General features: G+C 33.1%; 7 protein-coding genes across 7 annotated transcripts; 5 read left to right on the top strand and 2 right to left on the bottom strand. All coding sequences in view use genetic code 12, as the record gives it.

Moving 5' to 3' along the window:
- Positions 1 to 61: 61 nt before the first annotated feature.
- On the bottom strand, positions 62 to 2,827 carry HAK1 (Hak1p; the record flags this gene model as incomplete). The annotated part of the gene is made up of 3 exons (XM_064879864.1): positions 2,560 to 2,827; positions 373 to 2,490; positions 62 to 339 (listed from the first exon to the last, which is right to left on the bottom strand). The coding sequence occupies exons 1-3, from the start codon at positions 2,669 to 2,671 to the stop codon at positions 62 to 64; spliced, it is 2,508 nt and encodes an 835-aa protein (XP_064737179.1). The 5' UTR covers positions 2,672 to 2,827.
- A 2,138-nt stretch (positions 2,828 to 4,965) lies between these two features.
- On the top strand, positions 4,966 to 8,161 carry RJT21DRAFT_45832 (chromatin-binding protein). Its single transcript, XM_064884652.1, has 2 exons — positions 4,966 to 6,243; positions 6,268 to 8,161. Exons 1-2 carry the CDS (start codon positions 5,095 to 5,097, stop codon positions 7,837 to 7,839), a joined length of 2,721 nt encoding a protein of 906 aa, XP_064737178.1. The 5' UTR covers positions 4,966 to 5,094; the 3' UTR covers positions 7,840 to 8,161.
- A 2-nt stretch (positions 8,162 to 8,163) lies between these two features.
- Positions 8,164 to 9,118, top strand: RJT21DRAFT_121625 (peptide alpha-N-acetyltransferase complex B subunit). The gene has a single exon (XM_064882160.1). The coding sequence runs from the start codon at positions 8,304 to 8,306 to the stop codon at positions 8,889 to 8,891; it is 588 nt and encodes a 195-aa protein (XP_064737177.1). The 5' UTR covers positions 8,164 to 8,303; the 3' UTR covers positions 8,892 to 9,118.
- Positions 9,041 to 10,378, top strand: RJT21DRAFT_45716 (uncharacterized protein). The gene has a single exon (XM_064884649.1). It carries the CDS (start codon positions 9,190 to 9,192, stop codon positions 10,183 to 10,185), a length of 996 nt encoding a protein of 331 aa, XP_064737176.1. The 5' UTR covers positions 9,041 to 9,189; the 3' UTR covers positions 10,186 to 10,378.
- Positions 10,379 to 10,646: 268 nt separating this feature from the next.
- Positions 10,647 to 13,061, top strand: RJT21DRAFT_3115 (uncharacterized protein; the record flags this gene model as incomplete). Its single annotated transcript, XM_064884117.1, has 1 exon — positions 10,647 to 13,061. One exon carries the CDS (start codon positions 10,647 to 10,649, stop codon positions 13,059 to 13,061), a length of 2,415 nt encoding a protein of 804 aa, XP_064737175.1.
- Positions 13,062 to 13,680: 619 nt separating this feature from the next.
- RJT21DRAFT_115099 (uncharacterized protein) lies at positions 13,681 to 15,393 on the top strand (the record flags this gene model as incomplete). The annotated part of the gene is made up of 1 exon (XM_064880314.1): positions 13,681 to 15,393. The coding sequence occupies one exon, from the start codon at positions 13,681 to 13,683 to the stop codon at positions 15,391 to 15,393; it is 1,713 nt and encodes a 570-aa protein (XP_064737174.1).
- A 44-nt stretch (positions 15,394 to 15,437) lies between these two features.
- Positions 15,438 to 17,042, bottom strand: RJT21DRAFT_45719 (uncharacterized protein). Its single transcript, XM_064884650.1, has one exon. The coding sequence runs from the start codon at positions 16,721 to 16,723 to the stop codon at positions 15,482 to 15,484; it is 1,242 nt and encodes a 413-aa protein (XP_064737173.1). The 5' UTR covers positions 16,724 to 17,042; the 3' UTR covers positions 15,438 to 15,481.
- Between the last annotated feature and the right edge of the window lie 26 nt (positions 17,043 to 17,068).

Here is a 17,068-nt window from a genome sequence, read left to right as displayed (position 1 = left end):
CAAAACCAATCTATATATATATATATGAATAATTCTTAAAAATACAGATAGCAAAAAGTACCTAAATTCTGGATATACCTCCAATAAAGATTTTCTTATCACTTTCTTCTTCTTCATCCTTTAATTTTACAAGTCTTCCTCTTTCTTGAGTCATTGAACTAAGGGGACTAAATAAATAATTAATCAAGATTTTTCGTCCTAATCTGTGAATAATTTTAAACGGATTTTTAGTCTTATATTCTTCTGAAGAATAATCATGAGATCTAATCATATTATTTTCAAAAATATGAAGAATTGGGATATTATCAACTGTAACATTATTTGATTCAAATTCAATCACTGAACCAGAATTAGAACTATGGGTCACTGTACGGGAGAATTTTCGAGCTAATCTATTACTTCCAGGGATACTACTAATGATTTTCTTATTCAAAGAATAATCTATAGTGATCTCTTCCATAAAACCAAATCTTAAAATACATCTATAATGACCTGGAATTTTCATAGATGCAATTAAGACACGATCTTCTTGCGGTACATATGGAATAGATAATACTCTGGTAGAACAGAAAATAAAAGTGGAAGGAATTGATGAAAAATTCTTAATTAATTTAGCATAAATTAATGGTAATGTGTTCGGACTATTCATGTTTTGCATCAGTGAATCATTATACATAATAGCAATTCCTTCATGCCTTTTTAAGGTTGTCTTTCCAAATCTAGTATTAATTGTATCTTTAGTATCTTGATGAACTTCATGAATAACATCTTTTGTGATATGCGCCGCATCATTTGTAGAATTTGAATTTGCAGCCACAGAGGTTGGCCCCAAATTTAAGTTTATTAATTCTGGAGTTTTCCTAAATCTTGGAAATAAATCTCCAATAGATATTCTGGATGAAAATTCATGATTAACTTTTCTTGATCTTCCCCATCTCCAAATACTTAAAAATAAAAAACTGAGACCTGTCATCATAAGTGGAAACCAAGCACCATGCACAACTTTACTCATGTTTGCTATAACTAAACACATTTCCAAAGGCACGAAAATAAGCACATAAATAATAGGCCAAATGATATTGAACTTGAAAACATAAAACATGCAAAGAACCATCAACAGCGATGTGACAATAAAATCCAATGAAATACCTAACCCATAAGCAGCAGTAACGTTATTTGAATTTTTAAATCCAGCAGTAGTTAAACAAACACCAATCATTAATAGCCAATTAATACTTGGAATATAAACTTTACCTTCATATGCTTTAGAAACATGAACTATTTTTAATTGAGGAAAACAATCAAGATTAATTAATTGTGAAACAATTGAAAATACTGATAAAATTAATGCTTGAGATGCAATAATGGTGGCTAATGTTGATAAAACAAACATCAACCAGTAAGGACCACCTGAAGTTCCACCAGGAATTGATAAAAAGAATGGATTGACATAAGCTTCAGGATGTCCGACAAGGTAAGCTCCTTGACCCAAATAACAAATTATTAAAGAAGGGTATACAAAGAAACCCAAAGTTATTTGAATTGGTAACTTACCGAAATGTCCAATATCAGCAAACATAGCTTCTGTACCTGTTATAGATAACATAGCACCACCAAATACATTAACTCCACTATTTTTTAATAATTTAATAGCATAATAAGGTGATAATGCTTTGAATACTCCTGGATCATGCTTAACAATATTATAAATACCACAAACCAATAAACCTATTAACCAGATGAACACGATCGGAGCAAATAAAAAGGAAATTTTATTAGAACCAAATTGTTGAATAATAAATAAAGCAACTAAAATAACTTCTGAAACTGCCAAAACGTGATCAAAGGAAGGAACTGCAACTTGAATACCACCTATAGCACTTAAAACTGAAGTGGTTGGAGTTAATAACCCATCGGAAAATACCAAAGAACAGCCAATAAAACAAGCACACAAGATGAATGTTTGAATGAATTTAGTCATAGTAGGAGATTTTCTAAGCTTTTCAATTCTAGTTACTTGAGAATTGGCAGACATAAATGATGAAGTAGTATCTTGTCTTGTCAATAATTCCATATCTGAAATTTCGGCTGCTCCTGGAATACGAACACCTTTTGGTCCAATATTAAGGTATCTAGCAATTTTTGCATAGATTGCCACTTGCCCACCTTCACCATTATTTGGACCAAGTACTAAAACGATAGCCACATATTTGAAAATAACAATAATGGTAAAGATATAAAAGATTACTGAAATTCCACCATAAATATCATCTTTATTTGGAGGATAAGATGAATATTTGATAGAATTTAAAACGTATAATGGCGAAGTACCAATATCACCATAAATAGCTCCCAAGGAAGAAAAGGAAAGCATAAAGATTTCTTTCCAATTTTGTTTCCCAGTTCCATGGCCATGCTCCTTAATGGAATCTTGACTTTCTAAGTCACGATTTGATTCTTCTTCGTCGTCAAAACTGTCATCATCGTAATCTTCATCAATGTTGTTATTATCTTCTTCTTCGCTAGCATTTCCACCACGACTAAGACGACGACGAATACCTAAATCAATAGAATAGTTATCTGCATGAGAGACAATAGAAGTGTTATCTACCACATCATCATCAAGAATTTCTAATTCAAGATCAGCCTTGACCACTTCAGAATTTGACATTCACTAATACAGCAAATACTAAGTAAAAAAAACAATGGCAGGTGACGAAAGTAAAACTCAAATTACTTACAAGAACTATATGTGATGAGTCTGTAAACTTTCAAAAGATTCAAACAATCAAGGAGCTGTTACAATTAAAAATTAGAAAAATCTTACGGTCTTATATAAAAATGAATATAGAGGAATTATTTGAATTTATATGAATAGCACTGGTTAATTAGGGTATATAAAAAAATTGCAACTGCGCATGTTACCTTAGGGGGCTTAATTCAGCGACTTTAAAATACCACTTAACATTTAGTGAGAAAAAAAATTGTTTATCACTATTTCCCCCTAAGAAGAATTAGATGAATGTCTATGCACTGGAATTTGTATAGAGAATCCTGACGTCAGCATGGATATTCTAGACACATAGCGTAGTACAGATGACCCATCTGGTAAGGGCCGTATCTGTAGAAGTGAAGAATTTTCATATTTATGGCAGTATAGAATGGCAATGTCAGAGGTCGATTGTTAGTATACAAGTTCTACGAGTTCAAACCACCAATAGAAAAATTTCAGCGCTAATAATCCCTCAAGATAAATGGGAAAAAAAATAAAAAGAAATTTTAGTTAGGGGAAATTTGCACTCTGTGAAAAATTTGTAGTCTTCATTAAGGTTGATATGGTGAATTGAAGCAAAAAAGAAATACCACAAAGTATAGAGTATTACCAGATCGAATTGCGCTTATTTGAATCAAATTAATTATAGGATGTTACGTAGTTTAGTGCATTAGTTCGAGGGATTTATGAAGTAAGAAGAGATCCATCTAGACTAAAATTAGCTATTGCCAAGTTTCTGTAGATCGTATACCTATTTATAGAGAATAACCCACTAGTTTGCTATATTTGATGATAAGAATTAAGGTAGCACTTCTAAATTTGTGTATGGCTGGTATTATGATTTAGCACAAACAATGTGTTTTGTCTTCTTTCGTGTTTGTTTCGCAGCTAAGGAGAACTGAGAAATGAGAAATGAGAAATTAGAATTTCTCAGTAATACAAATTCTAGCGACAATTTGTGGGCAGATACGAGATGGTTCTGAGTTGAGAGTGCGGTAATTTTGCAATAGACACAATTTCATCTCATTAAACTTTGAGGCTGAAGCCCAGGGGACATGTGTCAAGCCGTAAATTTGCAATAATTAATAGTAATAGTTGACTTACAAGAAGCCATTTGTTATTCACATTTTGATATGGAAACTTCACTACAATAGTACCCTTAGGATCTGGTTCTCGCTTATAAGAGTACTAAACTTTAAAATTCATCATCGTAAAGAGGATGAGTAGCAAAAACGCTTTTGTAAAGACTGGGCTCATTGGCCCCCACTTTGTAGTGTAATTTTCTGATTCTGTCACTAAATATTTACAGTAAGTCTCACTGAGAGTTGCGCTCCTCACTAAATAGTAGGGAAAATTTTTCGTCAGAGTTGAGGGAATTTTTTGTAGTTGCCTCGAATCGATTCCCACTTTTTTATGGATTTTTTGTTGGTTAAGTACTGCGGCATGGATCCATTTCTCACCTAGTATAATAGATAGTTATACTAAACAATGGATGTCTTCCTTGCATCGTTGTGCTGATAGAATTATTAAAGAAAGTTAAAGTGAAAAGCGTAGTGACCATAATATTCCGACAAGGAAAGTGATACAGATAAGTATGTTCTGCTTAGATATGCTTTAGTGTGCGCCTTGTATATATTAGCAGTTCTCTATAAATATGTTTGGCAACTAATTTGTATTAGAATGTTTAACAATTGTAGTTATCCATAATGTCAGCAATTGCATCTATCCCCTTGAAACTATTTGTTTATTTATATTGTATAAGAGTCAAGCTCTCAGAGAAGAACCAGAACCAGAACCAGAAACAGAAGTCGAAGGTTGATGTCAAGAAGACAGGGAGATCTACAAGGTCAAGGGATGAGAGAAATACTACACATACAGAATCTAAACCATTCGACAAGTTTCCAATCAGGATGAAGAAGTCAGAATCAGGCAACAGTCTCGTGAAGACAGACAAGCTTAAGAGGAAAGACAATACACTACTGAAGATACCTGGCAAGAATGTGACTACCACAACGGCATATACCTCACATCCTTACACTAGCTTGGTGTCAATGCATAATGGACAATGTTCTATACAATCCTACGTTAATAGCAGAGCCTTTACTAGTGAATGCTAATGGATGCTAATAATTTGCAACTATAGCATACACGTGACCTCTTTGCTGCTAACTCATCTTAAGGAAGTAAGTAATGCGCCGCACACTTGTGCCGCGACTAGGCGACGCGTTGTTTATCAAAGTGAAATATTCATCATCACCATAGTTAACGGTGGATGAAAAGTAGTCATAAACACAGTAGAGAAACGTAAACGTGTGTGAACAATGACTACACCAGTTCAGGAAAGAATAGCGGCATTTCCCGATGGTAATTCCCTTGTTTCCATTGAAAAATCTCGATTAGTAGTGGGGAACAGTGAAGGACTCGTGAAGATTTATGATTTGAACCAACCGGATTTAGAACCTAAATCAGTAGATATTGAGAATAATCTTACGTATCTCATACAAACACGTGATGATTTTTTATTTATAACCAATACTAGTGGACTTGTAGAAGTAGTAGACTTGTCATTATTGAATCAAGCCATTGATATTGCTGCAAAGACCATTTATCGTTCAGAATTAGCATTAAGAACAATCCAACCTATTCCAATGCAAAACAAAGTAGCTGTTGGAGGAGATGATAAGAAGTTGGTGATTTTGAATATCAATCAAGAAAAACGAGAATTTGTTGTGGATAAAACTGTGGAATTGAATGATCTGATTGTAGATTTAAGTTTAGGAGATGATGAAACTTCATTAATCATATCTCTTGCTAATGGAGATGTTAAAATCTTTGATTTGGATGTTGATGAAGATGAAGAGGCTTTTATATTTCAAAGGTCTCATGTTGTACCTATAAAGATTCATACATCTATAGATAATATTGATTATGTAGTAGAACATAGTGATGAACTTGTATCCACTAGAATTCATGCTACTTCTAATGGTGATTTAATTGTTCCTAATATCAATTCTATAAAGATTCTTTCATCGGTTGATTATCTGGATTTGCATGAATTAGATGCATCCAATACTGTACAAATTGTATCAACCCATTTAACTCCCGATACAAATTATTTAGCAGTGTTGTATGTGGGAGGTCTAGTTAAAGTGTTTGACTTGAAAGCAAGACTGATGGAGAAGTCGTTTGCTATTAGTCTTGCCGATGAACAATTGGCCATTAATGTCCAATGGTCTGCCCATGCTGACTTATTCTTTGGAACCACCAATGGAGAGATTGTGTACTTTAAGGGAGTCATTGATATACCTGCCACCAGTAATAATAATAAGAATGGTACTAGTTTATTTTTAGACGAAGAGGCTGAAGACTCTGCCGAAGAGGCCTTTGATAACATTGTCAAGAAGGACAAAGAGCGAGTCCAACAATCTGGAGAAGATTCTATGATTATCGATGAAGACGATGACGATGACATTGACGGTGACGGTGACAATGACAATGACATTGATTTATTTGGCGACGATGTGCATCCCTACAAACGTCATAAGTCCAACAAGTACTCCAATGGAAGTGCTAGCACCACTAGTGGTAGTGGTAGTTTGAATTATAGTGCTGGGAGAAGTTCTAAGAATGATATAGAAGATTTACAGCCATTCTCCCCCGGAGCCACCCCATGGATATTGGATTCTAAACACAGTGCAGCCACGGGATCAGTGCAAAGAAGATATCTTGGTATTAATAGTATTGGATATGTATGGGCAGTCCGTAATTTAGGTCAAGACATTCAACTGCAACATGTGACTGTGTCATTCTATGATCGGTCTAGTCATAAGGATTATCATTTTACGGATCATTTCCGCTTTGATTTGTGTTCATTTAATCAGAGGGGATTATTATTGGGATATTCCGGAATTAATGAACGGAAATCTAAGGGTCATATAGCTAAGATTTATTATAGACATCATGATACAGAGACAGACTCATGGGAAAAGAATATTCCCTTATTACCACACGAAGTGGTGACTAGTATTTGTGTATCTAATTCCAATAATGCTATAATTACGGTGGGTACATCGTTTGGATATCTCAGATTCTTTAATTTATATGGAGTCTGTATTAATGTGTTGAAGGTGAATCCTGTGTATGCATTGGTCTCTTCCTCTACAGCTCATTTATTCACTGTTAATCAAATATCTCCTAACATTTATACCTATTCATTGATTGATATTAATCAGGATTATAAGTATATTCAACAGGATGTGTTATTACCATTGAAGCGTCCAGTAGGAGATTTGCAACAATCACTGGACTTGATTAAAGGCATATTCTTTAATGAATTCAATGATCCATGTCTAGTGAGTAATTATGATGATACATTGATGATCTTGCAATCATGGCGAGATTGTAATAATTCCAAATGGGTACCTATTTTGAATTGTCATAATGTCATTACGGAATATGGAACGAATTCTAATAAGAAGAATTGGAAGTGTTGGCCCTTGGGATTATTTAGAGATCAGTTGCATTGTTTAATCTTGAAGAATAACAATGCTTATCCAGGATTCCCCTTGGCGTTACCTATAGAGCTTGAGATTCGATTACCTATCCAAGTGTATATTAAGAGTGATAAGGGTAAGAAGAGTAGGGATATTCTTGAAGAAGATGAAGAAGAAGACGAGCTATTAGCACAAGACAATGAACAGGAGGATGAAGCAATCAAGGAATTGTTTAATGATAATGATCCCGAAGAGAACTTTTTACGATCATTAACTATGGGCAAGATTGTTAGTGATTCATTGAATGATGACAATATAACTCTTGATGATGATGAGAATGATGAAATCATGGAAAGACTCACCAAATATAGTATATTATTTGATAAGTCATTATTGAAATTATTTGCTGATTCATGTAAGGATTCTAAACTTAATAGAGCCCTTAGTATAGCTCGACTTATTAAGACAGATAAGGCATTATTGGCTGCATCGAAGATTGCTGAACGAATGGAATTTCTTAATTTATCTACAAAGATTGGAAAGTTGAGAGATGAGTTGCTTGATGATGAATAGTATATATTTCTATGTACATAAGTAGAGACTAGCAAAGTAACTAATTAAATGTCTGAGTAACTAAGTAACCAATTAAATGACTGATTAACCGACTGAATGTCTGACTGTCTGTGTCTGACTGTCTGTGTCTGTCGGTCTACAATTGTCTCTTGATGTAGTGATACACAATGGGAGTCACCCATAAAGCTCCAGCAAGAATTCCGGCAAACTTTAAAGTATCATAGGCATATTTCTCTTGAACCTTTCTTTGTTCTTCAGATGGTTGACCTCCGTACATGGCTTCTGTGTGTAGTGTGTAGTGTGTGTTGTTGTAATGCTTATGTTAGTCGTAGTCGTAAGTATGGAAGTTTGGATGTAGTGGAAAATTTGGATGTGGTCGTGTGCCGAGCCAATATCACCAAACTTTTCAGTTACTTCTTAGAGGTTAGTAATTGCTGATAGTTGGACTAGTCACCAGTTGTGTCATGACGTCCATCAAACCATTCCAGATCGAAGATTTGTTGGAATTGAATGCTGTGAATTTGGATCCATTAACAGAAAATTTTAATGTTCTGTTTTATTCTCAGTACTTAATAGATTGGCCTACGCTCTTCTTTAAGTCTGTTGAAATATATCAAGACTTTGATCAACCTTATGAAATCAGTGGATATATGATGGGGAAAGCTGAAGGTAAACTCAGTAAATTGGAGTGGCATACGCATATAACAGCCGTAACTGTTCAAGATCAATATCGTAGAATCGGGTTAGCATCATATATGTGTTTACAATTAGAACAATTAACTAAAGGTGATCCATATAATACATTATTTGTGGATTTATTTGTAAAAGTTACGAATTCATTGGCTCGTCAATTATATGAAAAGTTGGGTTATTCAGTATATCGACGAGTAGTTGGTTATTATGGACGAGAACAACCTCTAGATCGAAATAATATTAATGATGATATAGATGCATTTGATATGCGTAAGAGATTACCGAGAGATGTAGATGCGAAGACCATTAGAGACAACGGAGATAAGGTGTATGCGTTACCCATGGAGATAGTGTTCTAGCTAGTATAATATATAATTAACTAATAGTAATACTAGCTAATTCCCCTAAATAATCTAATCATTAAGTTGTTACTAATTAATCCAGTACCACTTACAATTCAATGCAAATTCCATCATCGCCAACTATCCCCACCTCAATTCAATAACAACCTTTAAATAATATCAACACCATCATCATGGAATCTCTAGAAAGACTTCCAGACGTGAAAGTATTGCCAGTGTTTCTGATACTCAATTGTTTATACATTCAGCCGAAGAGATTAATCAAAAGTTTAAAACATTTGATTTAGGTACTCTGATGAAATCTGCTGGAGTTACTGAATTAGGGGATGAAGATAATGATCCTAAATCGGCAGCTCCATTAAGAAGATATGATACAACATCTTCATATTCATCATATACTTCTGAATCAGGACCTTCATCAGGTGAACATGAACTTGAACAAGTTGAAGAAGATGATAGTGATGAAGAAGGAAATTTAACTTTAGCCTTTAGTTCTAAAGTTCAACCATTATCTCGTCCTAAATTATTTACTTTAGATAATCGAGCTAGATCTCATGAATCAAATTTACATGGATTAATTCATCAACCACCAACTTATGATGTACCATTTATATTTCAAAATCAAGGAGGTATGCCTGAATTTGAAGATGTACCTGATGGATTAATTTCAGGAGTATCGGAAAGTCCTGGTACTGGTACTGGTACTGGTACTGGTACTGGTACTGGTACTGGTACTGAAACTCCAGCTTATTCCTTAATGACTCCTTCTGGATCTTTAAGTACAAGTAATGGATCTTCAACTACTTTAACTGGTAATCAAAGAGTTTTAAGTCCTGAAAATTTGGCAGGTTCGGTATCTCCACCTCAACCTCAAGAATCATCTTCACTTTCACTTTCACCTTCACCTTCTATAAATCCAAAATTCTTAATTCCACCTAATGTTGTTGATAGAATCAACAAGCAAGTGAAAGTATCATCTCCATTAGCAGGAACAATGACTTCTACTACTACAACAATATCTCCAGAAGTAGCAACTTCTACTGTTATTACTAGAAAGAAGGCTCATGGTTTAAGAGAAAATATATTCAATAATCAATTCAATAATCATTACAAGAAAGATCCCGTTTATTCTCCATTCCCAACTGCTATTCATCTCGATAATGATAAGGAGCAATTGGTTAAGGCTACCACTCAGAAACAGAATGAAAATAGACCCACCTTCTATAGATCGAATTCGATCACAGTGGGGTTATTACAACATCAAAGAACTGATACAGGAGAAGCAGAATAGTATGTAAGATTTATATTTATATTTATATTTCTATTTCTATTTCTATTTCTATGGTGCTGATGGTTCCAATTGGGACCAGTAGTTAGTAAATAAAATTAAATTACCTTTACCATAAAGTAAAGAAGTAATGAAGTAATACTAATAGATTTCATTGAGAGGGACAGGCAGAATATAAGACAAAGTATCTAATTTTATATAAGCAGAATGTATTGCTTTGATGAATATGTTTGAGCGTCAAAGGCTGCAAATTTTATTTTTTCTTTGCAACTTCCTGGATTTTCTTGCAGTTATATACCTCTCTTAAACTGTGCACGCATTATGCTACACACCTATGACAACCATGTACAATCCGGATTATAAGGGTATATAGATGTGGGTTTTATCTCCCTACTTATACTTATACCCCTAGTTTTACATCCATCAGTTCAAATTATCCCTATTGATTCATTAAAACATCAAATATGAAGCTATCTAGTATAATCAACTTCAAAGATGCAAAGGCTGTCTTATTAAGTCTAAAGGATGGAGCAATGATAAAACCCTTCCAGATCAGTCGACAAGGTATGCGTCAGTATCAACAACTTCGACAGGAATTGAATACTTACTTGGAGAATCCAAATCAAGAAGAGATTAATCAGATGTTCAAGCTGTGGAATCTTATTGATATTGTTCAGGATCGTCATCTTGACCAGTCAAATGTCTTGATTCTTCTCTTACGTCTCTATAACTTTCACTTGATGCTGCCATTCGAAATGGAAGTTGATCCAAACTTGTATAAAGTAATTGAGAAATTTAACATTAATTTTATTTCTAGAATTTGGGTAAAGGAAGATTCAGACCTAAAAAATTTCTTATCTGATTATTTTAGATTCACTACAATTTTGAACGTACGAGTAGTTAAACCAGAACCAGAAGTCCTAAACAATAGTTCTAAAGCACATGCTCCTTCTTCAAATTCAACTACAAGAACAAACGAAAGTCGTAATCATTCACTTAAGAATATCATGGGTTGTTTGTATCCATCAACCAATAAACCTGAAAAGTTTAAGATGTCAGAATCGACTTTTAGATTCACTAAGAAACAAATATCAAGTACCGGAAGTTTATTCACCCCTCAATTTAGTCTGATTGCTGATTCTGAAGCTCGAATTGAATTATTATTCCACCTGAATGTTTTAACTCCAGTCTCCGACTTGCTATCAGCTATATATGGCGAAAGAGTCTCTGTAAATCCAAAAATAAGATTTGAGAAACAAATCAACTCCGTACCAGTTCATGTAATACCAGACTTCGCCGTAACTTTCCAACAACTTAATATACCTATTGAGATAAAAAAAAAGAAAGTACTTCTGAACCTTGAAGAATTTAATGCTCGGGATATTATGCAACCAAAAAATTCTAACCTAATTGAGATGTTCTCTCAATTAATACGAGAATCAATCCTAGTTGGGTGTCCATTTGTGTTGTTATCTGATTATCATTGTACACTTTTAATTGATTTAGAACAATGCAAAGTTGGAAAGTATGTTGGTCTTAACTTTTGTAAAATTCTACGTGAAGTTAATTGCAGAATCATATCATTGAATGATGATGATGATGGGAATGGTGGTTATACTTTAAATACGAAAGTTATAATGTTCATGATGCATGCATGGGCTAAAAGAAATAAATGGAAACCTATAATGAAGAAGTTTGAAAAAAAGTTGTTAATTCAACCGAATATTCGTTCTTCTCTCATGGCCCTGTTTTATGCATCAATCAACGAATGCAACGACTTCTTGAGGAAGAAGATGAATAAAGGTGAAGATAATCCTGCCCATACTGACTCATCCTTCCTATCTGACACATCAATAATAGAAAATCCTGATCTTCAAGCAGATGATCAGGTATTTCTGCAGTATTATATAAGATGTTTAAACAATTTATATAAAAAACGGAAATACAATGGTAAAAGAAAGACGACCAAATGGAAGAACTTCACTTTACATAATTTTCAAAAAGAATACAAATTGCTAGAAATAGTTTCAGGTGACAGAATAAATAGCCGTGTTAGTATTACATTTATTGTTGAAAGAAATAAGGATAAAAGGAAATTCTTCCTTAAATTATTGGATCCCATTCGGTCCTCAATATTTACTACCAAATCAAGTGTTTTAGAGGGTTCTTATAAGAGAACCTTCGATATCTTTGTAAATGAGGTGAGCTCATATTTAAGATTGAAGAATCTTAAAAACGGCATTCCTCAGTTGCATTATTTCGGTTTTTTTAATAACTCGGGAAGTGTTAATTTCACAGAATTTTTAACACTTAAAGATAGGAAAACTTTAAATCCTAATATTAATTTAGCCGGATTTTTCTTACTCACAGAGTACATTATTGGTGTTACAGTAAATCAAATTTCACAACCAGAAAGAGAGAAGATTTATCCAAAAGCCAAAAATATTCTTAATGAAATCAATAAATATGGAGTATTTCATCTCGATATTCATGAAGAGAATATAATAATTACGAAAAAGAAAGGTTCAAAAGAAATGGTTCCTGTATTTGTAGATTTCGGAAAGACAAAATTGGCTGAAGAAAGAAAAAGGTGGAAGGAGAGCGACAGTAAAATGTCAACAATTGCAGAAGATGAAGATGAAGATGAAGATTATGAAGAAGAAGAACATAAAGATTATGAAGGTGATGAAGGTGATGAAGGTGAAGATTATGAAGAAGGTGATATCGATAAAGATAAAAAATATAAAATGGAAACTCATAAAGCTTTAAGACGTACTTTTGGTGTAGGATTCAATTATCCAAAAGTGAATGAATTGAAATCGAAACTAATGCATTCAGAATTTGATGATTTTGGCAGAAATAAAAAACGAAAATTATAGGATGAGTATTTTATAAGAATTTTGCTAACATATTGCTAATAAAAATACAATTGGTATTACTTTCACATTGGGCCGGGCATATTATATTAGTCTGCAACTCGTTTTTGCAATCGTTAAGTTGGTGAAGTTGACGGTTGAAGTTATTTACATTTATCAATTATATATTTTAATGTTTCAGAACAATGAACCATTGTTGGTTGGTTGGTTCGTTTTCAGATTCATTTATGTATTTCTGTAACTTGTAATAATATAGCTTTACGTAAGTTGCTCAAGTGTGCATGTATTCATAGTCTGTATCGGTGTCTGGAATGATGCAAAATGCGGAATCCCGAATTTCCAACAGTCACCTGATACTGAATATTAATACTGCTTGTAGTTGTGAGTAATAGTTATATAGTCATAATGTCTCTCACAGTGTGGCCTAATCCAGCCATACGTCCGACGACATTGCAGTCGCAACTGAAAAGACAAAACTCATGACCCTGTTCCTGCATCCAGCCCCATTTTTTTTTATGGGGCCACAGACTAACATTTCTAAGCTATAAATAGGTGGGAGTATCCTATAGCAATGGCAATTGCAATAGTCAATTAAAAGACAGGAACTAATTTCTAAGTAAGTATGTCACATCGGGCTATATTCAAAAAGAGAAGGTGGGACCGAGAGGACGGGACACCATCCGGAGCCAATTCTCGAGCAGGATCAGCGTCTCGAACTCCATTAAGAGACAATGATGATTCTGATCTTGAAGAAGAGACTGAAGAAGATTTTAAAAGGATTCAAGAATTGTTAAGTCAACGATTACAGAGTCTTGAATTGGCCGTAGATCCTGAAAATATCGAAGTTAATAAAGAAGATCGTCGTGGAGCCAGTGATAGACGTCAATATCATGCCGAAGCACTTAATAAAGCAAGAATTACTTCAGAAGCTACCACCATTAATGATATAATAAGATCATTAACTATGTCAAGAACAGAAGTATCCTCACTGTCTCGAGAATTATTATTGGCACAATTATATAAATTAATTGTTACAAAACCTATATTAATATATAATGAAGAAAATATTGGATCTTCAAATTATGTTGATGAAGAAAAAGTTCAAAAAGTGGTTAATTTATTTATAGAATCCAATTATAGAACTGAAGTAGAATTCTTATATTTATATCGATCAGTTGTGGCATTATTAATTAGTAATATTGATGATTTTGGTGAAATGATATCAACTGATCTCTTAAATAAAATAAGATCTTTAATTCAAGAACCTGCAACTTCAGTTATTACCAATGAAAATAAAGCTAATTTAATTACTGGATTTATTGCTATAACATTAGTATTACATAATGGATCTTCAAGTTTTGGAATTGATGATAAAATTAATTGGTTAATGGAAATTGCTGAAGGTTATTCAACTAGTGCCGTGTTATTAAGAAAGAATATTGAAAGTGGTGATAGAGAACATTCAACCCTTGTAAATGATAAAAATGAAGATAAACGACTTATAAATGAAGCTTATACTAAAGTTGATCATGAAATTTCCGTGGCAGCTTCTGCATTAAGTGGAGTTGCATGTTTTATATCTTTATTACCAAAAGGAGATTATTTAAATGAAATTGTTGAAACCCTTCTTATTAGAATAATTACTTTATTAGATGAAGAAGATCTTCGAGATGTTTCTCGAGCTTCAGCTAGAGTCATTGCTGTAATATATGAACTTTATTCATATGATGATGTTGAAGATCAAGAAGATGAAGATTATGAAGAATTTAATCCTAATGGTCCATATTATGAACAAGGTTTATTATTTGCAAAATTAGAAAGATTAGCTAATTTATCCACTAAAAGAATTTCAAAGAAGGATAAAAAGCAAGCCCATTCAATATTTAGAAATATTTTAAATACTTTAAAAGTATATGTTGATCCAATAAGGCGAGAACAAGTTCGAAGAAGAAGTCCTGAAGGATTAGAAATAATTGGTAATATAATGGATTCAACATATATTAGATTATCAAAGTATAAATCTTTACCTATTAATAGTTGGGTATTATATTCGAGATTAAGAATATTAAAATGGAGTTTTAGTTTTGGATTACATGATCAATTGGTATGTAATGAAAGTATAAGAGATATATTAAGAGATGAAGATGGAGAACATGGAGGAGGATTTGAAATTGATCAAGGATTATTACAAGAAGAATCATCCTATAAGAATTTTGTCAGTGATTATATGGATTCTAAACATATTCATGATGATAGGAGAAGAACTGAAAAGATTAGAAAAGAAAGAACTCAAAAAGTTGTCGATGAAGCTCATCGTTTAAATGTTTCCTCATGAGGAATACTAGCTAATTTTAATTTTAGCTTTAATTTTAATTTTGTATTATCAACTATTCAATATATTTATTGCTCTATAATATTAGTAATTACACCACTTGTGCTAAGAACTCGGGATCAAAGTCCAGAAGATCCAACCGCTGAAGTAGTCCAAATCTAAACGATTTAATTTCAGCAAGATAGTAAAGTCTATCATCTAAACTATACTTCCAAGCTCCATTGTATAATTTGAAATTGTAAGATTTATACCATTCCATATAGTCTACCCACATATTAGAATCTCTAAATAATTGAAACCTTGTCATTGAACATAAACTAGCAAATACATATATTAGTCTTAAGGCAAAGAAATTCTTTTGATATACTAATTGACGGAATTCATGTGGAATTATTAATATCCATCTAAATACAGGTACAGGATATCCAAATGATGTGGCCTTATACATACATTCATGTAATACTTCAATTGTTTCTCTTAATACTTGATATTCATGTGTCAGAGTTGATGTAAGATCTTTATTATCAAATTCGGCATTTAAATCTCTAATCAAACTAACAATTAATGGATACAGACATTCTTTAATTGAGGGGACTTTCTTACCGGTATCAAATATAAACAATAATCCAAAGGGACTATTCGTTATTGCGGCAGAATATGCTACTATTGTTTGTCGTATACCTTTACATATAGATAAGAAATCTGGTTCATGTTCATCCTCATTAAATGATACGAGAGGTACTAATTTATGAGGATGTAATGCAAGAAATGAAAAGATTAATACACTCGATACAAACAATTCTGTAGCAGGTCCAACTTCAATAAAACTAGGACCATAAAAGATCTCCTTTTGCTTTGCTAAAAGTTGATTCTTCATCATTAATGTATCCAGAAAGTAATTGGATGCTTTAATATAGATATTTTCTTGTGCATCATCTTCTCCATCATCTATTAATCCGACTTTTCCTTTATATATAGATTCAACATTACTATTGAACTTAATTTTACTCATAGATTCATCTTGCGAGAATACATATTCTAGATCACATAGAGGGAACAAGTTTAAAGAAGCATATGATAATACACTGTTTCTAACAAGTTCACTGTGCATGAATAGTCGAGGTATTTCATTCTTCCATGCTCGATGAATCTGAGGATGAACTCCAAAAGAGAATCCAAATATACAGTAACTATTAAAGAAATCTAATAGCCGTAATTCAAATTTAGAGATCCCTAATTGTGTAGTTGCTTGTGTTAATAATAATTGTTCTGTAAGCAGATGAGTATAGTCTCTTTCATGAATTGAATTGACTATTTTTGTTAGAGTGGCCATTCTCCATAATGTATCCTCATCACCTGTTTCAAATGGTTCTCCAATATTTACCACTTGAGGGTGACTTGGTTGAGGGTATATACATTCACAATTACGATGAATGCAATACTCACACTTGGGTTTACCTTCGTCACACTATTTTACTAGTTAGTATACCTCACTTATACACAGTATACCTATACACACAAAAAAATTACCAATGTTACATACCTTTATTTTTAGCTTCTTACAATTAAGACATCCTGTTCGAGATCTTGTGATACCTTTCTGTCTGCTTGTTCGTCCTTGTTGATTGGTAGGCTTCATGGAAACCTTCTTGTGATTCATTTTGAATTCAACGGGCAC

This window comes from Scheffersomyces amazonensis (genome assembly GCF_036850825.1).
Source record: "Scheffersomyces amazonensis strain UFMG-HMD-26.3 chromosome Unknown RJT21scaffold_5, whole genome shotgun sequence".
Classification (NCBI taxonomy): Eukaryota; Fungi; Ascomycota; class Pichiomycetes; order Serinales; family Debaryomycetaceae; genus Scheffersomyces; species Scheffersomyces amazonensis.
Note: the sequence above shows the minus strand (reverse complement) of the source record. Positions and strands in the feature narration are given on the sequence as shown.